The sequence below is a fragment of the Bos mutus genome, chromosome 28, assembly GCF_027580195.1.
Source record: "Bos mutus isolate GX-2022 chromosome 28, NWIPB_WYAK_1.1, whole genome shotgun sequence".
NCBI lineage: Eukaryota > Metazoa > Chordata > Mammalia > Artiodactyla > Bovidae > Bos > Bos mutus.
The window spans coordinates 21,594,254-21,619,538 of NC_091644.1; the positions used below are offsets into that span (position 1 = coordinate 21,594,254).

The 25,285-nt window shown below is 38.0% G+C and overlaps 1 protein-coding gene across 4 annotated transcripts in view; it reads left to right on the forward strand.

Annotated features, from left to right (window-relative positions):
* Positions 1–25,285, forward strand: part of CTNNA3 (catenin alpha 3) — a 1,958,943-nt gene that overhangs the window by 102,929 nt on the left and 1,830,729 nt on the right. For all 4 annotated transcript variants that reach the window (XM_070364862.1, XM_070364864.1, XM_070364866.1 and 1 more), the window contains exon 3: positions 18,486–18,678. In XM_070364862.1, coding sequence (XP_070220963.1) covers positions 18,486–18,678 — 193 coding nt within the window. The remainder of the gene's footprint in view (positions 1–18,485; positions 18,679–25,285) is intronic.

Here is a 25,285-nt window from a genome sequence, read left to right on the forward strand (position 1 = left end):
TCTGGGAATAAATGTGCTTTCTGGATTAGGACATTTAGCTACAGCTGTTTATATGTTTGTCATGTAAATATCTGCTCTGTTATGCCATCTGTTTGGTCTAGAGAGCTAGTGGAATTGGAGTGGGATCTACATGTGCTTTGTTATCATTCCTTAATAGCTCCAAGATTACTTACAAGCTCTAGTTAGTTGTGATTGTTAATCTAACAAACAAACAAAATCCTAAAGTATATTTTAAAAGATGATGTTTGTTTTATATTTTCTGTATCATTTGTAAGTGAGGGCTGTTGAAGACTACACTGTGTTCCTCCTAAATTCATATGTTAAGCCCAAGCCCTCAGAACTTTGGAATGTGACTGTATTTTGAAGTAGGGTCTTTAGAGAGGCGTTGAGTTTAAAATTGGATCTTGATGGTGGGTCCTAATCCAATATGACCTAATCCAATTTTAGAAGATTAGAAAACACAGAGAGAGACACTGGGGATGTGTGGACAGAGAAAAGAACATGTCACAGTGAGAAGTAACCACCTGTAAGCCAATGAGGGAGGTTTAAGAAATCAGCCCTATTGACACTTTGACCTTGAACTGTTAGACTCCATAACTGTGAGAAATTTCTCTTTTTTAAGCTACTCACTCTGTTGTACTTTATTGTGGCAGCCCTAATAATATGATTTTTTATCCTTTATTTGAAATGAAATTCAGTAATAAAAATTGTGTGCCTGCTGTTTTTTGTTTTTATGAGGTTTTTTTTGTTCATTTTACCACTCATATTTCTTTTTTTTTAATTTATTTTTTTGTTGAAGGATAATTGCTTTATAAAACTTTATTGTTTTCCATCAAACCACAACATGAATCAGTCATGCTGCTGCTTGCTGCTGCTAAGTCGCTTCAGTCGTGTCCGACTCTGTGCGACCCCATAGACCGCAACCCACCAGGTTCCCCCGTCCCTGGGATTCTCCAGGCAAGAACACTGAAGTGGGTTGCCATGTCTTTCTCCAATGCATGAAAGTGAAAAGTGAAAGTGAAGTCACTCAGTCGAATCCGACTCTTAGCGACCCCATGGACTGCAGCCTTCCAAGCTCCTCTGTCCGTGGGATTTTCCAGGCAAGAGTACTGGAGTGGGTTGCCATTGCCTTCTCCGGAATCAGCCATAGGTATACATATATCCCCTCCCTTTTGAACCTCCCTCCCCCTCTAGTTTGATACAGTGCCCTGTTTGAGTTTCCTGAGCCATACAGCAAATTCCTGTTGGCTATCTATTTTACATATGGTAATGTAAGTTTCCATGTTACTCTTTCCATAGATCTCACCCTCTCCTCCCCTCTCCCCACGTCCATCAGTCTATTCTCTATTTCTCTTTCTCCATTGCTGCCCTGTAAATAAATTCTTCAGAATCATTTTTCTAGATTCTGTATATGTGCATTAGAATACGATACTTATCTTTCTTTTTCTGACTCACTTTACTCTGTATAATAGGTTCTAGGTTCATCTACCTCATCAGAACTGACTCAAATGCATTCCTTTTTATGGCTGAGTAATATTCCATTGTGTATATGTACCACAACTTCTTTATCCATACATCTGTCAATGGACATCTAGGTTGCTTCCATGTTCTAACTATTGTAAATAGTGCTGCAATGAACAATGGGATACATGTGTCTTTTTCAACCCTGGTTTCCTCAGGGTATATGCCTAGAAGTGGGACTGCTAGGTCATATGGTGGTTTTATTCCTAGTTTTTAAAGGAATCTCCATACCGTCTTCCATACTGGTTGTATCAATTTATGTTCTCACCAACAGTGCAATAGTGTTCCGTTTTCTCCATACCCTCTCCAGCATTTATTGTTTGTCAAGTTTTTGATGATGGCCATTCTGACCGGTGTGAGGTGATATCTCATTGTGGTTTTGATTTGCATTTCTATAATAATGAGTAATGTTGAGCATCTTTTCATGTGTTTGTTAGCCATCTGTATTTCTCCTTTGGAGAAATGTCTGTTTAGGTCTTTTCCCCGCTTTTTGATTGGGTTGTTTGTTTTCCTGGTATTGAGTTGTATGAGCTGCTTGTATATTTTGGAAATTAATCCTTTGTCAGTTGTTTCATTTGATATTATTTTCTCCCATTCCAAGGGTTGTCTTTTCACCTTGCTTATAGTTTCTTTTGCTGTGCAAAAGCTTTTAAGTTTAATCAGGTCCCACTTGTTTACTTGTGTTTTTATTTCCATTACTCTAGGAGGTGGGTCATAGAGGATCTTGCTTTGGTTTACGTCATCGAGTGTTCTGCCTGTGTTTTCCTCTGAGGGTTTTATAGTTTCTGGTCTCACATTTAGATCTTTAATCCATTTTGACTTTATCTTTGTGTATGGTGTTAGGAAGTGTTCTAATTTCATTCTTTTACATGCAGCTGTCCAGTTTTCCCAGCACCATTTATTGAAGAGGCTATCTTTGCCCCATTGTATATTCTTGCCTCCTTTGTCAAAAATAAGGTACCCATAGGTGCATGGGTTTATTTCTGGGCTTTCTATCTTGTTCCATTGATCTATATTTCTCTTTTTGTGCCAGTACCATACTGTCTTGATGTATATCTTGATCTAGCACACTATAGCTTTGTAGTGTAATCTGAAGTCAGGAAGGTTGATTCCTCCAGCTCCGTCCTTCTTTCTCAAGTCTGCTTTGGCTATTTGGGGTCTTTTGTGTTGCCATATGTATTGTGAAATTTTTTGTTCTAGTTCTTGAAAAATGCCATTGGTAATTTGATAGGGATCACATTGAATCTGTAGATTGCCTTTGGTAGTATAGTCATTTTCACAATATTGATTCTTCCTGCCCAGGAACATGGAATATCTCTCCATCTGTTTATGTCATCTTTGAATTCTTTCATCAATGTATTATAATTTTCTGTGTACAGTTCTTTTGTCTCCTTCAGTTCAGTTCAGTTCAGTCGCTCAGTCATGTCTGACTCTTTGCGACTCCATGAATCGCAGCATGCCAGGCCTCCCTGTCCATCACCATCTCCTGGAGTTCACTCAAACTCACGTCCATCAAGTTGGTGATGCCATCCAGCCATCTCATCCTCTGTCATCCCCTTCTCCTCCTGCCCCCAATCCCTCCCAGCATCAGAGTCTTTTCCAGTGAGTCAACTCTTCGCATGAGGTGGCCAAAGTACTGGAGTTTCAGCTTTAGCATCATTCCTTCCAAAGAACACCCAGGGCTGATCTCCTTTAGAATGGACTGGTTGGATCTCCTTGCAGTCCAGGGGACTCTCGAGAGTCTTCTCCAATGTAAATTTATTCCTAGATATTTAATTCTTTTTGTTGCAATGGTAAATGGGATTGGTTCCTTCATTTCTCTTTCTGATTTTTCATTGTTATTATATAGAAATGCAAGTGATTTCTGTGTTCTGATTTTGTATCCTGCAACTTTGCTAAATTCACTGATTAGCTCTAGTAATTTTCTGATACTATCTTTAGGGTTTTCTATGTACAGTATCTGCAAACAGTGAGAGCTTTACTGCTTCTTTTCCAATCTGGATTCCTTTTATTTCTTTTTCTTCTCTGATTACTATATCTAGGACTTCCAGAACTATGTTGAATAATAGTGGTAAAAGTGGACACCCTTGTCTTGTTCCTGATCTTAGGGGTAATGCTTTCCGTTTCTCACGGTTGAAAATTATGTCTGTTGTAGGCTTATCATATATGGCCTTTACTATGTTGAGATAGGTTCCTTCTATGCCCATTTTTTGAAGAGTTTTAATCATAAATTGGTGCTGAATTTTGCCAAAGGCTTTTCCTGCATCTATTGAGATGATCATATGGTTTTTATCTTTCAGTTTGTTAATATGGTGTATCAGATTGATTGATTTGCATATATTGAAGAATCCTTGCGCTCCTGGAATAAACCCAACTTGATCATGGTGTATGAGCTTTTTGATGTGTTGCTGAATTCTGTTTGCTAAAATTTTGTTGAGGATTTTTGCATCTATGTTCATCAGTGATTTTGGCCTGTAGTTTTCTTTTTTGTGTTGTCTTTGTCTGGTTTTGGTATCAGAGTGATGGTGGCCTCATAGAATGAATTTGGAAGTGTTCCTTTCTCTGCAATTTTTTGAAAGAGTTTCAGAAGGATAGGCTTTAGCTCTTCTCTAAATGTTTGATAGAATTCTCCTGTGAAGTCATCTGGTCCTGGGCTTTTGTTTTTTGGGAGATTTTCGATCACAGCTTCAATTTTAGCGCTTGTAATTTCTGTTTCTTCCTGGTTCAGTCTTGGAAGATTGATCTAAGAATCTGTCCATTTCTTCCAGGTTATCCATTTTATTGCCATATAATTGTTCATAATAGTCTTTTATAATCCTTTGTATTTCTGCATTGTCTGTTGTAACCTCTTCTTTTTCATTTCTAATTTTGTTGATTTGATTCTTCTCTCTTTTTTTCTTGATGAGTCTGGCTAAAGGTTTGTCAATTTTGTTTATCTTCTCAAAGAACCAGCTTTTAGTTTGATTAATCTTTACTATTGTTTCTTTCATTTCTTTTTCATTTATTTCTGCTCAGATCTTTATGATTTCTTTCCTTGTCCTAATTTTTTCTTTTTTTGTTCTTTTTCCATTTGTTTTAGATGTAAAGTTAGGCTGTCTGTTCGATGTTTTTCTTGTTTCTTGAGATAGGAATGTATTGCTATAAACTTACCTCTGAGAACTGCTTTTGCTGCATCCCATAGGTTGTGAGTTGTCATGTTTTCCTTGCCACTTGTTTCTAGAAATTTTTTTATTTCCTTTTTGATTTCTTCAGTAACCTGTTGGTTATTTAGAAATGTGTTCTTTAATCTCCATGTGTTTGTGTTTCTTACAGTTTTTTTCTTGTAATTGATATCTCGTCTCATAGTGTTGTGGTCAGAGAAGATGCTTGATATGATTTCAGTTTTCTTAAATTTACTGAGGTTTGATTTGTGAAGAATGTTCCATGTGCACTTGACAAGAAGGTGTATTATTCTGCATTTGGATGGAATGTCCTAAAGATATCAGTGAGATCTCATATAATGTATCATTTAAGACTTGTGTTTCCTTATTCATTTTCTGTTTTGATTATCTGTCATTGGTATGGGTTGGGTGTTAAATTCTCCTGCTATTATTGTATTATTGTCAATTTCTCCTTTTATGTCTGTCAGTGTTTGTCTTATATATTGAGGTGCTCCTATGTTGGGCGCATAGATATTTACAATTGTTATGTCTTCCTCTTGGATTGATCCCTTGATCATTATGTAGTGTCCTTCCTTATCTCTTGTAATCTTTAAGGTCTATTTTATCTGATATGAGGATTGCTACTCCAGCTTTCTTTTGCTTCCCATTTGCATGGAATATATTTTTCCATCCTCCCTCTTTCAGTCTATATGTGTCTTGAGGTCTGAAGTGGGTTTCATGTAGACAGCATAATATGGGCCTTCTTTTTGTACCCATTCAGCCAGTCTGTATTTTTTGGTTGAAGCATTTAATCCATTTACACTTAAAGTAATTATTGATATGTATGTTCCTATTGCCATTTTTTAATTGTTTGGGGTTGATTTTGGAAATCTTTTTTGTTCTCTTGTATTTCTTGACTATATAAGTCCATTTAACATTTGGCTTCCCTCGTGGCTCAGCTGGTAAAGAATCTGCCTGCAGTGTGGGAGACATGTGTTTGATCCTTGGGTTGGGAAGATCCCCTGGAGAAGGGAAAGGCAATCCACTCCAGTATTCTGGCCTAGAGAATTCCATGGACTACACAGTCCATGGGGTCACAAAGAGTCGAACATGACTGAGTGACTTTCACTTTCACTTCCCTTCACTTTAAACATTTGTTGTAAAGCTGGTTTGGTGGTACTGAATTCTTTTAACTTTTGCTTGTCTGAAAAGCTTTTGATTTCTCCATCAATTTTGAATGAGATCCTTGCCAGGTACGATAATCTTGGTTGTAGATTATTCCCTTTCAGTACTTTAAATATATCCTGCCATTCCCTTCTGGTCTGCAGAGTTTCTGCTGAAAGATCAGCTGTTAAGCTTATGGGGTTTCCCTTGTATGTTACTTGTTGCTTCTTCCTTGCTGCTTTTAATATTATTTCTTTGTGTTTAGTGTTTGTTAGTTTGATTAGTATGTGTCTTGGTGTGTTTCTCCTTGGGTTTATCCTATATGGGTCTCTTTGTGCCTCTTGGACTTGGTTGACTATTTTCTCTTCCATGTTGGGGAAATTTTCAACTTATCTCTTCAAAAATTTTCTCATACCCTTTCTTTTTCTCTTCATCTTCTGGGACCCCTATTATTTGTAAGTTGGTGTGTTTGATATTGTCCCAGAGGTCTCTGAGACGATCCTCAGTTCTTTTCATTCGTTTTACTTTATTGTGCTCTTCAGAAGTTATTTCCACCATTTTATCATCCAGCTTATTAATTTGTTCTTCTGCTTCAGATATTCTGCTATTGATTCCTTCTAGAGTATTTTTAATTTCAGTAACTGTGTTGTTTGTCTCTGCATGTATCTTCTTTAATTCTTCTAGGTCTTTGTTAATTGATTCTTGCATTTTTCTCTATTTTGCTTTCAAGGTTTTTATCATCTTTACTATCATTATTCTGAATTCTTTTTCAGGTATTTTGCCTATTTCCTCTTCATTTATTTGGACTTCTGTGTTTCTAGTTTGTTCTTTCATTTGTGTAGTATTTCTCTGCCTATTCATTATATATTTTTTAACTTATTGTGTTTGAGGTCTCCTTTTCCCAGTCTTCAGGGTTGAATTCTTTTTTCTGTTTGGTTTCTGACCTCTAAGTTTGGTTCAGTGGTTTGTGTAAGCTTCTTAAATAGGGTGATATTTGTGCTTAATTTTTGTTTGTTTTTCTCCTGATGGGCAAGGGTGAGTGAGGTGGTAATACTGTCTGCTGATGATTTGGTTTGTATTTTTGTTTTGTTTGTTTGTTTAGATGAGGCATCCTGCACAGGGTGCTACTGGTGGTTGAGTGATGCTGGGTCTTGTATTATAGTGGTTTCCTTTGTGTGAATTCTCAGTATTTGATACCTCCTAGGGTTAGTTCTCTAGAAGTCTAGGGTCTTGGATTCAGTGCTCCCACTCCAAAGGCTCAGGGCTTGATCTTGAGTTTTGCGTGGGTCTGTATGTTCTTTTCTGCTGGTCAGGTACTCCTGTGCACTCTCAACTGGTATTCTGAATGCACTTCTGTGTCTGAAGGTGTATTCCTAATGTATCTGTGGAGAGAGATGTATTCCACATCCATCTACTCCTCCATCATCTTGTTCTCTCTGTGCCTGGTCTTTTTATGTAGAGTTCAAAAACAAGCTATGTAGCCTTTTCTCTCTCTCTCTCTTTTTTTAACCAGAAAAGACTGAATATAAGTATATACTTGTTTCTAGATCACATTGAACTAATCAGATCACAAATAAACTATACAAATGGAGATTCGCTTATTCAGTTTGCAAAATCTTGCTTTTTCATGATACTAGACATGGGAAATGACAGAGTATCCTGCATTAGTGATTGCCTTTGACTTAAAAACTATCATGTGCTATCACAAAACTTAAAATTTACTTTTGCTTTAGCTATCAGCTTTCTTGGTAACCTAGTACATATCACTCAGCATTGTGGCTCTTGATTAAGGTTTTGAACATCTAGAATTTCACTCATTTTTTAAAATTAAGTCAACCACCTTTTATTTATTACTTACAGTACCCTGACTCTGGATTTTCAGGATGAGTCAAGCATGGCCCTTTCCCTTGTTGAGTTCCTGGTAAAGCTGGGGAGGCAGTATGTTAACAGTTAACTACAAAACACTATAATGAGTGGTATGAGAGGTACATACAGGTGGCTGTGTGAAGGGAGAGTTGTTCTAGGTTAAGGATGCCATTCCCATTCTGGGTGTAACAAGTAGTTTGTTGTCAAACTCCATGAATGGAAGATGAGAGTGAAAATTTAGTCAAAAGTAAGGTATAAATTCGGAGAAGGTGATGGAACCCCACTCAAGTATTCTTGCCTGGAAAATCCCATGGGCAGAGGAGCCTGGAAGGCTGCAGTCCATGGGATCATGAAGAGTCAGACACGACTGAGCGACTTCACTTTCACTTTTCACTTTCATGCATTGGAGAAGGAAATGGCAACCCACTCCAGTGTTCTTGCCTGGAGAATCCCAGGGATGGGGGAGCCTGGTGGGCTGCCGTCTCTGGGGTCGCACAGAGTTGGACATGACTGAAGCGACTTAGAAGCTTAGCATAAAGACCTTGGAGAGGAGGATGAGAGACAGTAGGGTAGCCCAGATGACCTGAGGTAAGAAATAGAGATGGAGGAAAAACAGGTTGTGGGAAAAAGGCTTCCACTTTGGCTATGTTGTGTGAAATATCTATTGCCTATTGAATTGAATATTAACTCTTTCCTTGACTTTCAACACTTTCTGTACTCAAGCTACAACCAACTTCCTGACCTAATTTCTGGCCCAAATTCCTGTTTTTACCCTTCGGCCTGCCAAACTTGACTATCTGCTACTCTCAAACAGAAATAATTTCCATCTCTGTTGCTTTGCACATGATCCCTTTACCTGGCTTGACTTCCCTTCTGTCTCTCATGCCAGAAGATGGTCTGTCTTTAAAGGCTCTTTTTGGAAACACTTCTTAATCCTTATGAATATTTGTAGTCTCTTCAGAACTTTCCTTTTACTTATAAGTTTAAGCAGCCATTCTGCCTTTTATATCACAGCTAGTTATGTGTCTTTCTTACTTATATTTCTTTTTTAAATGGCTAGGATATTGTTTTAGACATAATATGTGCTTAATAAATGTTTATTGGCCAAAACGAAGATAGTATTTGGTTTGGGGAGAGCACTGAATGTTGATCAAAGGATATGTATTTTCTAGGTTCTCAACACTTCAATCTTTCCCAGTACTTTTGTTAACATAGTGAAGGTTGCTTTTGTAGGAAATAAAGAACAGTTGAAATTATTAATGACTTGTAGAAAGGACCCTTCACCTTAAGACTGGATGATACCTTTTACTTTAAAAAATCACTTGCTTTATAATTCTACAATTTTCCCCTACCCTTCTAATTTCTTTCATAATCCTGTTTGATGGTTTTAGCTAATTAACATGGCTTAAAAGTCTAATTTTTTACTTCACCCATAAGGCTACCAGAGAAGCCTTATTCACCCATTAAAATTAACTTAAGGAAACAAAGTAGCAAAGAAGGCTCCTGTGAGCTATTAGAGAAGGGTTAAAATTCAAAATATTTTATCTAATAAGTAAGAAAAGAGATAGCTGTTGACATGGGTTTTTATATTACAGTGATAGAAAAATTTAAAAAAGTTAGATTAGGAAAGAATATGGTTATAGAATATGAATGTGTTACCCAAGTTGGCACTAGAGAAGACTTTCTACAGTACTACCATTTGAGATACGAAGGCATTGCACTAATGTGACAAATGAAAATAGATCACAAACTCATGCCGTATTCTGTATTGCTCCTATTGCACACTAGTGTGGGTCTCTACAGTGGCAGTTGAATCCCTTAGCTGTTGTTCACTCACTAAGTTGTGTCCAACTTTATGCAACCCCATGGACTGCAACACGCCAGGCTCCTCTGTCCTTCACTATTTCCCAGAGTTTTTTCAAACTCATATCCATTGAATTGATGATTCTACCTAGCCATCTCATCTTCTGCTGCCCCCTTCTCCTTTTGCCTTTAATCTTTCCCAGCATCAGGGTCTTTTTCCAATGAATCGGCTCTCTGCATCAGGTGGCCAAAGTGTTGGAGTTTCAGCTTCAACATCAGTCCTTCCAATGAATATTCAGGATTGATTTCCTTTAGGATTGACTGGTTTGCAGTCCAAGGGACTCTCAAGAATATTCTCTAGTGCCGCAGTTCAAAAGCAAAAATTCTTTGGTTCTCAGCCTTCTTTATGTCCAACTCTCACTTACGTACACGACTACTGGAAAAACCATAGCTTTGACTAGATGGACCTTTATTGGCAAAGTGATGTCTCTGTTTTGTAATATACTGTCTAAGTTTGTCGTAGCTTTCCTTCCAGGGAGCAAATGTATTTTATTTTCATGGCTGCAGTCACTGTCCACAGTGATTTTGGAGTCCAAGAAAATAAAATCTGTCATTGCTTCCACTTTGCCCCTTCTATTTGCCATGAAGTGATGGCACTGGAAGCCATGATCTTAGTTTTTTTCAATGTTGAGTTTTAAGCCAGCTTTTTCATGCTCCTCTTTCACCTTCATCAGGAAGCTCTTCAGTTCTTCACTTTCTGCCATTAGAGTGGTATCATCTGATCTGAGGTTGTTGATATTTCTCCCAGCAATCTTGATTCCAGCTTGTGATTCATCCAGCTAGTATTTTGCATGATGTACTCTGCATATAAGTTAAATAAGCAGCATGACAATATACAGCCTTGTTGTACTCCTTTCCAAATTTTGAACCAGTCCATTGTTCCATGTCCAGTTCTAACTGTTGCTTCTTGATCTGCATACAGGTTTCTTAGGAGGAAGGTAAGGTGGTCTGGTATTCCCATCTCTTTCAGAATTTTCCACAGTTTGTTGTGATCCATACAGTCAAAGGCTTTGGTGTAGTCAATAAAGCAGAAGTAGATGTTTTTCTGGAACTCTCTTGCTTTTTTTTATGATACAACAGATGTTGGGAATCTGATCTTTGGTTCCTCTGCCTCTTCAAAATGTCATTTGTACATTTGGAAGTTCTTGGTTCATGTACTGCTGAAGGCTAGCTTGTAGGATTTTGACCATAACTTTATTAGCATGTGAAACTAGAACAGTTGTACAGTAGTTTAAATATTCTTTAGCATTTCCCTTCTTTGGGATTGGAATGGAAACTGACCTTTTCCAGTCCTGTGGCTACTGCTGAATTTTCCAAATTTGCTGACATATTGAGTGCAGCACTTTAACAGCATCATCTTTTAGGATTTGAAATAGCTCAGCTGGAATTCTATCATCTCCATTAGCTTTGTTCATTGTAATGCTTCCTAAGGTCCACTTGAAGTCACACTCCAGGATATCTGGTTCTAGGTGAGTGATAACAGCATTGTGGTTATCCAGGTCATTAAAATCTCTTTGTACAGTTCTTCTGTGTATTCTTGCCATATCTTATTAATGTCTTTTGCTTTGTTTGGTTAGGTCCTTGCTGTTTCTGTTCTTTACTGTGTCCATCTTTGTATTAAATGTTCCCTTGGCTTCTCTGATTTTCTTGGAGAGATCTCTAGTCTTTTCCATTCTATTGTTTTCCTTTATTTCTTTTCATTGTTCATTTAAGAAGACCTTCTTATCTCTCCTAGCTATTCTCTGGAACTCAGTATTCAGTTGGGTGTGCATGCATGCCCAATCACTTCAGTCATGTACGACTCTTTGCAGCACTGTGAGCTGGAGCATGCCAGACTCCTCTGTCTGTGGGATTCTCCAGGCAAGAATACTGGAGAGGGTTGCCATGTCCTCTTCCAGGGGGTCTTCCTGACCCAGGGATCAAACCCATGTCTCCTGTGTCTCCTGCATTGCAGGCCAATTCTTTATCGCTGAACTACCAGGGAAGCCCTCAGTTGGGTATATCTTTCCCTTCTCCCTTGCCTTTCACTTCTCTTCTTTCCTCAACTATCTGTAAGGCCACCTCAGATAACAACTTTGCTTTCTTGCATTTTTTTTTTTTTTTACTTTGGGATAGTTTTGAACACTACCTCCTATACAATGTTATGAACCTCTGTCTGTAGTTCTTCAGGCACTCTTGTCTTCCAGAGCTAATCCCTTGAATCTATTCATCACCTCCACTGTATAATCATAAGGACTTGATTTAGGTCATACCTGAATGGTTTAGTGGTTTTCCCTACTTTCTTCAATTTAAGCCTGAATCTTCTATTAAGAAGCTGATGATCTGAGCCAGGTCTTGTTTTTACTGACTGTATGGAGCTTCTCCGGAGAAGGCAATGGCACCCCACTCCAGCACTCTTGCCTGGAAAGTCCCATGGATGGAGGAGCCTGGTGGGCTACAGTTCATGTGGTCGCGAAGAGTCAGACACGACTGAGCAACTTCAATTTCACTTTCCACTTTCATGCATTGGAGAGGGAAATGGCAACCCACTTCAGTGTTCTTGCCTGGAGAATCCCAGGGACAGGGGAGCCTGGTGGGCTGCGGTCTATGGTGTCACACAGAGTCGGACACAACTGAAGTGACTTAGCAGCAGCAGCAACAGCATAGAGCTTCTCCGTCTTTGGTGGTAAAAAATATAATCAATCTGATTTTAGTGTTGACAATTTTCTGACATCCATGTGCAGAGTCATCTGTTGTGTTGTTGGAAAAGGGTGTTTGCTATGGCCAATGTGTTCTCTTTACAAAACTCTGGTAGACTTTACCCTGCTTCATTCTGTATGCCAAGGCCAAACTTGCCTATTACTCCAGGCATCTCTTGACTTCCTTTTGCATTCCAATCCCCTATGGTGAAAAGGACATCCTTTTTGGTATTAGTTCTTGTAGGTCTTTATAGAACTGGTTAAATTCTTTGGGATCAGTGGCTGGGGCATAGACTTGGATTACTGTGATATTGAATGGTTTGCCTTGGAAATGAACAGAGATCATCTGTCATTTTTGAGATTGTGCTCAAGCACTACATTTCATACTCTTTTGTAAACTATGAGGACTACTCCATTTCTTCTGAGGGATTCTTGCCCACAGTAGTAGATATAATGGTTATCTGAATTAAATTCACCCATTCCTGTCCTGATTCCTAAGATGTTGATGTTCACTCTTGCCATCGCCTACTTGACTACATCTAATATACCTTGATTTATGGACCTAACATTCCAGATTCCTATACAATATTGGTTTTTTTTTTTGCAGCTCTGGACTTTATTTTCACCATCAGACATATCCACAACTGAGTGTTGTTTCTGCTTTGTCCCAGCAGCTCCATTCTTTCTGGAGCTATTAGTAATTATCCTCTGCTCTTTCCCTGTAGCATATTGGACACCTTCCCATCTGGGAGGGGGGTTCATCTCCTAATGTCATATATTTTTTACCTTTTGATAGTGTTAATGGGGTTCTGTGGCAAGAGTAACTGGGCTGGTTTGCCATTTCCCTCTGCAGTTGACCACATTTTGTCAGAACTCTTCATTATGACCTGTGCATCTTGGGTAGCCCTGCAAACATGGCTAATAGCTTCACTGAGTTATGCAAGCCCCTTCACAAGGCTGTGTTCCACGAAAGGGTAGTTTCCTAGCATATCAATTTCAGTATCTTCGGGGTACCTAAAAAGCATACATGAATTAGGAAAGATTAGAAAACCCTTTTATTTTTTTTGTACTCTAAATTTTAATGTATAAGTGTTACACACCATTAAAATACACTTGGTATTATGGAATTATGCATGAGAAGAATGCATAAAGTAAGAAATTTCTTCTTTTTATATTACTGCTGCTGCTGCTGCTCCTAAGTCGCTTCAGTTGTGTCCGAGTCTGTGCGACCCCATAGACGGCAGTCCACCAGGCTCCCCCATCCCTGGGATTCTCCAAGCAAGAACACTGGAGTGGGCTGCCATTTCCTTCTCCAGTGCATGAAAGTGAAAAGTGAAAGAGAAGATGCTCAGTCGTGTTTGACTCTTATCTCTAATTTAGGACCACATCAGTGGGGAGCTGATTCTGTATCTATGATGAAGGTGTGTCTGTAGCCTAGAAGAGATTTATAGACTGAAGAAAAGTGAACAAAACCCAAGTTCTTTAAGAGCTGTACACTTGAGGTCAAAGACTTTCCATTTGAGAAGGACTCTGTAAGTCTGATAAAGAAGGAAAGGGGTCAGTTCTGCACAGTGGTAAAAAGAAAGATTAGCAAGATCTGAACTTGGGTCTTACATTAGAATAATCTTTGCTATAAATTCCAATAAAGTTTTTGTGTTCCTGGTATATAACTGATTTTGTGCTGGAAAAGAAACAAGAATTATTTTACAAAATAGCTTCAGGCTAATTTTTACTGTTTGCTGGTAGGAGATGGGAGATGGTTTCAGAAAACATATGCACCCTCCAGCCCTTGGTGAGAATCATCTACTTTCAGGGGTCATGGTCATCTATGTGAAAGTGAAAGTTGCTCAGTCGTGTCCAACTTTTGCGACCCCATGGATTATACAGTCCATGGAATTCTCCAGGCCAGAATACTGGAGTGGGTAACCTTTCCCTTCTCCAGGGATCTTCGCAACCCAGGGATTGAACCCAGGTCTCCTGCATTGCAGGTGAATTGTTTACCAGCTGAGCCACAAGGGAAGCCCCCCGGGTCACTTATGATAGTTGGTTAGATCCCCATAGGTGATTTGGGATAAAAAAAAATTAGCTTTCTATATTTTTATATTCCAAGGCCTACTACATCATATGTACTTTTTGAGATAAAATGAATCATTGAAAGCATCATGACTTTAGTTTAGTCAGTATTAAATAACTATATTGAGGTATTTAAAAAGAAGATTTAGGTTAAACTTGAACAACTTGCAAGGTGCAATTTTTTTTTTTTTTTTTGATGGAAGCACAATGTTCTTTTCACATTTCCTACTTCTCTGGCATTTATTATAAGGAACAAAGCATTTCTGGAATGCTCATTTTAATTTGAAAGCTCAGGCTATTCTATGGAAAACATTTGGCGCTTGGTGGATCTGAACAATAATAGAGGAATGTTCAGTGGGAAGCGTCATGAACTGTGGCACTTAAAATAAATTCTGAAGGAACATTTTAGACAATGATACTTATTGTTCATTTAAAACAAAAGTTTTAAGCAAGGTGCTGTAATTTGTCTTAATCTGGACAAGTATCTTTTAACTCTTGATATATAAATTACACTGATAATAACAAGATACTTGTCTTTTGGAATATGTGAAAACCCATGTAATAAACCAGACTTATTATCATCTTTACATAATGCACGATAAAGACATGTGGCCCTATTTGACTGCTTGTAGAGCACACAGAATGTGCTTTGTTAATTGATTCCTTCACATTTAGCTTGGAGGACCCTATGAGCAAGATATAGATAGGCCCAGAGAGAACATCTTTGACAAGGATCTCATGGGGATGGACTAGAAAACACACGTTAAATACCATCCAACACTTGTGCCATATTTTGTGTCTTAAAAAACACTTTATATTATTTAAACTTAATATAATCTTAAAGGATAATATGATTATTATGATTTTCCAAGAAAGGAAATAAATGCTTGCTATAAGGAAATCCACTCTGGGTTGTGAATATGGGAATACAGCAAACTAGGATAAAGAGGAAGGTTTGTTGGACAGAGGAGGGGAATAAAAGGGCAGATGAAAATTATTTTCATCCATATATTTCCCCTGTAGCTTGTGAGTTCTTTCTCAGTTCAGTTCAATTCAGTCACTCAGTCATGTCCAGCTCTTTGCCACCCCATGGACTGACTGTTGGAGAAGGCAATGGCACCCCACTCCAGTACTCTTGCCTGGAAAATCCCATGGACAGAGGAGCCTGGTGGGCTGCAGTCCATGGGGTCGCTAGGAGTCGGACACGACTGAGCGACTTCACTTTCACTTTTCACTTTCATGCATTGGAGAAGGAAATGGTAACCCACTCCAGTGTTCTTGCCTGGAGAATCCCAAGGACGGGGGAGCTTGGTGGGCTGTCATCTCTAGGGTCTCACAGAGTCGGACACGACTGAAGCGACTTAGCAGCAGGACTGACTGTAGCACACCCAGCTTCCCTGTCCATCACCAACTCCCTTCTCAGTTCTTGGCTAAGAACTGGATCCAGTTAGTCAAATAAACAAATATTTAATGCTCCATTAATAATAAACAAGCAAAGTCTCCAGGGGCTGCAGAACAGGAAAGATTATGTATAGTCTGTTGTCAAAGTGTGGCACATGATTGTTAAAAGGCTTGGCTCTTTGATGACATACAAGAGCCTAGCTTTCAACAAGAGTTTCAGGCCTTTTTAAAATAGTGGATACAAGTGTCTTTTTCTTCTCTACAATGGGGATCTTCAAGTTTGCTTATGAAAATGTTAACCATATTTAGTTATTGGGATTCAAGGTTTAATTAAATGGATATTTTTCACAGTATTAAATTAAATGGATATATTTACAGTAATTTTGTATAAGGTTTTATTTCCAAATACAGATACTTAATTTCTGTTTCTAAACAATGCTCTTATCATGAGTTTATTCTTTTTTTTTAAATTATTTGCTTATTTTTATTTTGGTTCTACTGGGTCTTTGTTGCTACATGTGGGCTTTTGCTGGTTGCAAAGAGCAGGGGCTAGTCTCTAGTTGTGGTGTGCAGGCTTCTCGTTTCAGTGGCTTTCTTGTGGAACATGGGCTCTAGGCACATGGGCTTCAGTAGTTGTAGCACTTGGGCTCAGTAGTTGTGGCTCACGGGGCCCTAGAATGTGCAGGCTTTGGTAGTTGTGCCAAGTAGGCTCAGTAGTGGTGTATGGGCTCAGGTGCCCTGCAGCATGTAGAATCTTCCTGGACCAGGGGTCGAACCTATGTCCCCTGCATTGGCAGGCAGATTTCTATCCACTGTATCACTAGGGAAGTTTGAATTTATTTTTATTTTAGCAAATCTACAAAAGTAATACATGCTCATTATTAACATATTCAGGCAATTTAAAATATAGATATTAAAAAGTTTCTCTGTTTGAAAGAGAAAGATAAATATCATATACTAATGCATATATAGGGAATATAGAAAGATGGTACTGATGAATTTATTTGCAGGGCAGCAATGGGAAAACAGACATAGAGAACAGACTTATGGATATCAGGGAGAGGGGAGGAGAGGATGAAATGTATAGAGAGAGTAACATAGAAACTTAAATTACCATGTGTAAAATAGATCGCCAATGGGAATTTGCTGTATGACTGGGAACTCAAACAGGGACTCTGTATCAATCTAGAGGGGTGGGGTGGGGAGGGAGATGAGTAGGAGGTTCAAGAGGGAGGGGACATATGTATACCTGTGGCTGATTCATGTTGATATTTGACAGAAAACAACAAAATTCTGTAAAGCAATTATCCTTCAATTAAAAAATTAATTAACAAAAAAGTTCATTGGTTTAATTACTCCATTCATTAAGCCATTTATATAAGAAACACTTATTTAACTACTTTATGTTGAAATTGATGTTTGCTCCTTGGAAGAAAGGCTATGACAAACCCAGAGAGTGTATTACAAAGCAGAGACATCACTTTGCTGACAAAGGTCCATGTAGTCAAAGCTTTGGTTTTTCCAGTAGTCATGTACGGGTGTGAGAGTTGGACCATAAAGAAGGCTGAGCACTAAAGAATTGGTGCTTTCAAATTGTGGTTCTGGGGAAGACTGTTGAGAGTCTTTTGGACATCTAGGAGATCAAACCAGTCATTCCTAAAGGAAATAAACCCTGAATATTCATTGGAAAGACTGATGCTGAAACTGAAGCTTCAATACTTTGGCCACCCGATGCGAAGAGCCGATTCACTGGAAAAGACCTTGATGCTGGGAAAGACTGAAGGCAAGAGAAGAAGGGAATGACAGAAGTTGAGATGGTTGGATGACGTCACTGACTCAATGGATGTGAGTTTGAGCAAACTCTGGGAGATAGTGAAAGACAGGGAAGCCTGGTGTGCTGCAGTCCATGGGGTCACAGAGTCTGACATGACTTAGTGACTGAACAACAACCACCACCACCCCAACTTCCATGCATTGTTCTGAGTGCAGGAGAAAGAAACCACATTTCCTGTTTTCATGGAGTTTACATTTTGTGTTGGAAGGGTGCAATAAACATATATGAACAAAAAATATCAGGCTCTGAAATGTCCTGAAGAAGCATAAAGGGTAGTGAGGGAACAGAGTGGAAGAGGATGAGGACTGGGGTGGTCAGAAAAGGCTTCTTGATAGGACACGTTGAGGGGGATCTGAGTGTTGGGGAGGCCAACTGAGTTAGGGGATAGTGTAGGAGAGAGGTAAGAGTTTACAAAGGGCCAGAATGTAGGTCATAGTGAGAACTTGGGTTTTGCCCTCCTTAGATAGCCACTGTTTTACATATTTCAGAGTGATTCTGCACCACACCCGACACACATTAGTAATCTCTTTTCTTAATCTAAATAGATTACTACCTACTGACTTAACTGTAATTATTTTTGCCTCCCTCTTAATGTAGATTGCTGGTTACAAAGTGATATAAATAATCATTTGAGAGAGATATATATATATATCAAATAATATATATGTGGATATTATATATACTATGTTTTGCATTGTTCCAATAGTAAAACTTGATGAGATTCCCTCCTTCCTTCCTTCCTTTCTTCCTATCTTTAGTTGGGAAGTCTGTGGTAGCTGATAATATTGCTATTGGTGACTTGACTTGACTTTTGAGAATGTACTTGTAGTATTGAGAATGAATCATATTATTACGAAATACTTCTTTTTGTTCTGGTCTATGATATCCCAAGACTGTTCCTCTTGCAATTTGTCTGATGAGTGACTTGTGTTTTTCCAATTTTAGGTTACTACACTTGTAAATTGTCCCCAGAATCCTTCCAACAGGAAAAAAGGACGTTCAAAAAGAGCCAGAGTCCTTCTAGCTTCTGTGGAGGAAGCAACTTGGAATTTATTAGACAAGGGAGAGAAGATTGCTCAGGAAGCCACAGTTTTAAAGGAAGAACTTACTGGGGCACTTGAGGAAGTTCGCAAAGAAAGTGAGTATTCTAGTCCTGGTTGGAAGCAATTGCATATCCTTATGGGATTAGATTTGAGTGTTGTGTTTTAGTTGATTTGAGTTTAATTAGTCTTTTGTTGAGCTCTGAGGAGCTAACTGTGGGCGACAGAGTGGCTCATTAGGCAGCTCCAAGGCTCAGAGCCCCACTCCTGATTCTTCCTTCATTTGTTCTCCTCACACCATAGTTTAGCCATAATAAACAGAGAAATGTACACTTTTTGTCATGAAATCAGAAACGACTAATGAAGCTGAAGATGTCTTTTCCCATACATAAAAAAATTGTCAGTTTCCTTGTAAACAATTGGAGATGGAAGTTTCAGACCTGGCCATCTTAGAGGTACATTTTTCATTTTTCTGGAGGTTTATATTTCCTAAACATAAAAAATTGTTTTGCATAAACTATGTATAACTCACGTTGCTGCTGTGTTACTAGTACATGATAAGGGGAAATGTAATGGGAGTGATAAATCAGGAGCTTGATATGAACATAGGCATACTACTATATATATGACAGATAACCAACAAGGACCTACTGTATAGCACAGGGAACTCTACTCAATATTCTATGATAACCTATATGAGGAAAGAATCTAGAAAAGAAGGAATATATGTATATGTATAACCAAATCACTTTGCTGTACAACTGAAATAAACACAACATTGTAAATCAAATATCCTCCAGTTAAAAAACCACACACACAAAATTACATACTAAAAGCATGTATTTCACCTTTTGATATTTTGAATAGTTTTTTTTAAACATTTTTATGTATTTTTAATTGAAGGATAATTGCTTTACAATATTGTTAGTTTCTGCCATACATCAACACGAATCAGCCAAAGGTATACATACAGCTCCCTCTTGGAACTCCCTCCCACCTCCCACCCCATCCCATGCCCCCTAGGTTGTCACAGAGCACTGATTTGAGCTCCCTGAGTCATACAGCAAAATTCTCACTGGCTATCGATTTTACATATGGTAGTGTATAAATTTACTTGAATAGTCTTATAATGAATATATCATTAGCAGGCTATTTTATAAAGAACTGAGCAATACTCTTTTAGTTAGTGGATTGATTTTATATATCAGAATGTGTTAGGAGCTATTTTGAGAGCATAAAGAAGCAAAAATCCCCATCCCAAACATAATTTTAAGAAGATCAGGGAATTTTTACTAATTAAATAATTAAAATGAATAATTAATCACAATAAACTTTAGGTCAAATACAATTTTTTTGGTTATATATGCTATATGTGTGCATGCTGTTGCTTCAATTGTATTCAACTCTTTACAGCTTTATGGACCATAGCCTGCCAGGCTCCTCTGTCCATGGGTTTCTCCAGGCAGGAATAGTGGAGTGGGTTGCCATGCTCTCCTCCAGGAGATCTTCCCTACCCTGGGATCTAACCTGCATCTCCTGTATCTCCTGCATTGGCAGGCAGGTTTTCTTTTTTTTTTTTACCTCTATTGCCACCTGGGAAGCCCATATATATTATGTATGATTTATATATTAAAGAGATTCTTCGGAAAATATATAAAAAACATAATGTCTAAGATAATTTGAAATAAATTCATCATTCCTCCTTGCTCCCTACCACCTCAGACCGATTTTTCCTCCTGTCTTATCTGCCATGGTATTGTCATCCACTTAGTTACCAAATCAGTTAGACTTTTTGTTTTTATTCCACCCCTCTCTTCCAATTAGTCTCCAAGTTTAACAAATTTTCCTTTTGTTTCTCAGATCTGTTCTCTCTTCTCCATTGTTAATGCTGCCTTCTGAATTTTGGATTACTGCCTTAGCCTTGCCCAATACCAAAGCCAAATGTGTTTTTTAAAAAGTAAAATGTACTTCATTGTAGATTTGTTTTGCATTTCTCTAATAATGAGTGATGTTGAGCTTCTTTTCATGTGCTCAAATCTGGTGCTTTGTGACTACCTAGAATGGTGGTGGGATGGTATGGGAGGAGGTAGGGCGGTTCAAGAGGGAGAGGACATATGTATGCCTATAGCTGATTCATGTTGATGTATGGCAGAAACCAACACAATAAGGTAAAGCAATTATCCTTCAATTAAAAATGAGTGAGTGAAGTCGCTCAGTCGTGTCCGACTCTTTGCGACCCCATGGACTGTAGCCTATCAGACTTCTCTGTCCATGGGATTTTCCAGGCAAGAGTACTGGAGTGGATTGCCATTTCCTTCTCCAGGGGGTCTTCCCAACCCAGGAATCGAACCTGAATCTCCCGCATTGCAGGCAGATGCTTTACCGTCTGAGCCACCAGGGAAGCCTCAATTAAAAATAATAAATTAAAAAATGAAAATATACTTATTTTACTTCCCTGCTTAAAATCCTTTTAGTAACTTTGGAAGGATTAGGGATTATCTTTCTGGATAAAGTTCAAACTTTTAAACTCAGCTCCCACAACGTTCCATGTTTGACTTTTACCATTCTCTCCTTTCTCTTTTTATTTTTTGGCTGTACAGTAGCATGGCATGTGGGATCTTAGTTCCTTGGTTAGGGATTGAACCCATGCCCCCTGCAGTGGAAGCACAGAATTTTAACCCCTGGACCACCAGAGAAGTCTCTAGACACAACTTCTTAAAGGTGGCAAGCATCACGTTTATTTGATACATAACAGACACCTAATAAATGTTTGTTAAATAAAAAAAGAACCTAAGCATCATTTTATATTACAAAAATTTATAATTATTTTTGCCTATTTTTATGAAGAAATATCTTTTATAGTTATGGTTTCTTTGCTAATTCTTTGGAAAGAATATGAACCCTATTTAGTACTCTTTCTCTCAGAAAATGAGATCTATTTGCCAACATAGTTTCCATAAATCACCTGGCAGTAAATATGTAAGATGTTGGTCTTTCTTAGAAGAGAATAATAATTGTAATAATTGTCAGGAAATGGTATTTGCTTTTTTAAAAAACAGTGATCAACACTTTTAGCTCAACAGAAGTAACTTATTTTAAGGAAAAGTTCTCAAAGAGAAGTCTCTTTGGATTTTAGAATTATGCAATGTATCCCTCAGTGTGTTCTGTGATAATGTGTGAAATACATATACATGGCATATGCTATATACACAACAAATACATTTGGTTAAAGATCACCAAGTGCTTTATACTCCTAATCTTTTTGACCAACTGCCAAATTGAATTCCTGCCACTGGTGTGTAGGAGGAAGGCAGTAAAATGGCAAATGGTTCTGGAATTTGGGGAATGGCCAATGCTTATCTTGTGGATAGCAGAGATAGTGATAGTGAGAGCACTGTTCTCAAAAACTTGGAAGGAATTTTAGCTCAGTGGTGGAGTTAAAGTATCAGGAGAATGCGTTCTGATCCAAGTAACTCTGTATAATACTAGAAACATATTTTAAAAATTTCGTGCTTTCATTCTTTTTTTATTTGTGTGTGTGTGTGCTTTGTCTAGTGTCATAATGTGAAGGAGTTTTGAAGAGCAAAGTTTAATACTTTTGAAAGAGTAAAGAATACTGCAAGTAGAGGATATTTTTATCTATACTGTATATATATTGACTTATTTTCAAGAAGAATTCTGACACTAATTCAGAATTTTTTTCTAATAAAAACATAGTATAATTTACATAGCCTTATTATAGGAGTCTCTTTTATTCTGTTTTACTGCCTTCTGTGGCTTTAGCTAGACAGTCGAAGTGATAAATAAAATGGGCATTTGGTTACCTAAAGAAGCTGCTTGTAGAAGATAGTATATGGATAGTATTGGGGGAGAATGGTGAAAGGAAAGGTGAAACTGTCAAGATCCAGAAACTGTGGTCCATGTATTGATTATATATGGTCACTCATAACCTAATAAGTCTTTTACAATGGTAAAGTATTAAATCTGGTATTAAATAGTTTTAGAATATTCATATAATAGTTACCTAGGAATTAGCTAAGAATTATTTATAATGTCTGGATTACATTTTTTGCCTGTAGCCTATTTGCTACTTTTGTGTAACCTTTGCTCTTCTACAACAGACATTTTTTCCAAGTCATACAATTGCTTTAAGGATTTTTAGTGGTTCATTAAGAATGACATATATACAAAAAATACACGTTGTCAAACAACTCAATATATTTTCATTGTGAATATATGAATGTAACTTCTACCTAGATCAATAATAGAACAATAATAGAATATATAGAATTACAGAATAGAATATATAGAATATGTAGAATAACAATAAATAATCAAAATATATAGAAGTAAATAGATAACAATAGAATATATAGAATAACAATAATAGAGTAATAGAATAAAAAATAGAACAATACTAGAACCCTAGAAGCATACCCTGTGTCAGTTACTACTCTCACCACACAGGTTACCATTATCCTGCTTATTACACAGAGTAATTTTTTTTTTCCCCCTCATTTTGATTTTGTATAAGTAGGATCATACAGTATGTCACCTCTTGAGTATGGCTCCTTTTGCTCAATGTTATCTTTGTGAGGCCTTGCCATATAGTAGTTCATTTGTTTTTGTTGTTGAATATGTGCATCCTAAGTCACTTCAGTTGTGTCCAACTCTTTGTGATGCTGTGGACTGTAGCCTGTCAGGCTCCTCTGTTCATGGGATTCTCCAGGTGTCAATACTTGAGGGGGTTGCCATGCTCTCCTCTGGGGGATCTTCCTGACCCAGGGATTGTACCCAGGTCTCCTGTGTCTCCTGTATTGGCAGGCACTTTCTTTACCACTGGTGCCACCTGGGAAGCCCCTTCATTGTTTAATAGGCCAAAATTATTTATCCACTCTATTGTTGATGAATATTTGAGTTGTTTCCAATTTTTGGCTTTAATGCACATTCCTCTTATGTATGTATCTGTGCAATACTTATGGCTCATGAATGTAGACATCCTGTTGGGTTTATATCTAGGAATGAAATACCTAGGTCATAAGGTAAACACTCCTATTTGGAACCAGTCAAAGGCTTTGGCATAGTCAATAAAGCTGAAATAGATGTTTTTCTGGAACTCTCTTGCTTTTTCGATGATCCAGTGGATGTTGGCAATTTGATCTCTGGTTCCTCTGCCTTTTCTAAAACCAGCTTGAACATCTGGAAGTTCACAGTTCATGTATTGCTGAAGCCTGGCTTGGAGAATTTTGAGCATTAAAGGAGTATGTCAAGGCTGTCTATTGTCACCCTGCTTATTTAACTTACATGTAGAGTACATCATGAGAAACGTTGGGCTGGAGAAGCACAAGCTGGAATCAAGATTGCCAGGAGAAATACCAATAACCTCAGATATGCAGATGACACCACCCTTATGGCAGAAAGTGAAGAGGAACTAAAAAGCCTCTTGATGAAAGTGAAAGAGGAGAGTGAAAAAGTTGGCTTAAAACTCAACATTCAAAAAACGAAGATCATGGCTTCCAGTCCCATCACTTCATGGCAAATAGAAGGGGAGAAAGTGGAAACAGTGACAGATTTTATTTTCTTGGGGTCCGGAATCACTGTGGATGGTGACTGCAGCCATGAAATTAAAAGATGCTCAGTCCTTGGAAGGAAAGCTTTGATAAACCTAGATAGCATATTAAAAAGCAGAGACATCACTTTGTCAACAAAGGTCTAGATAGTCAAATCTATGGTTTTTCCAGTTGTCATGTATGAATGTGAGAGTTGGACCATAAAGAAGATGGAATACTGAAGAATTGATGCTTGTGAACTCTCGTGCTGGAGAAGACTCTTGAGAGTCCCTTGGATGGCTAGGAGATAAAACCAGTCAATCCTAAAGAAAATCAACCCTGAATATTCATTGGAAGGCCTGATGTGGAAGCTGAAGCTCTAATGCTTTGGCCACCTGATATGAAGAGCCGACTCATTGGAAAAGACCCTGATGCAGGGAAAAATTGAGGGCAGGAGGAGAAGGGGGCGACAGAGGATGAGATGGTTGAATGGTATCACTGACTCAATGGACATGAGTTTGAGCAAACTCTGGGAGATAGTGAAGGACAGGGGAGCCTGGTGTGCTGCAGTCCATGGGGTCACAAAGAGTGGAACATGATTTAGTGACTGAATAACAACAACAACAACAACAAATGCAATTCTATTTTTAGTTTTTAAAGAAATCTCTATACTGTTTTCCACAGTGACAATCAATTCACATCCCCAGCAGCGGTATAGGAGGGTTCCTTTTTCTCCACACTCTTTCCAGCATCTGTCGACTTTCTAATGGTGGCCATTCTGACCTGTGTGATGTGATAACTTATTCTAGTTTTGATTTGCATTTGTCTAATAATTAGTGATGTTGAGTGTCTTCATGTGCTTATTGGCCAGCTGTGTGTCTTCTCTGGAGAATGTCTGTTTAGGTCTTCTGCCATTTTTTGATTGGATGGTATTTTTTTGTTGTTGTGATTGTGTTGTCTAAGTTGTTTGTATCATTTGGAAATTAATTCCTTGTTGATTGCATTGTTTGCAAATATTTTTTCCCATCCTATAGGTTCTCTTTTCTTTTTGTTGATGATTTTTTTTTGCTGGGAAAAAGCTTATAAGTTTGATTATGTCCCATTTGTTTATTTTTGCTTTTATTTCTATTGCCTTGAAAAACTCATTGTAGTTTAA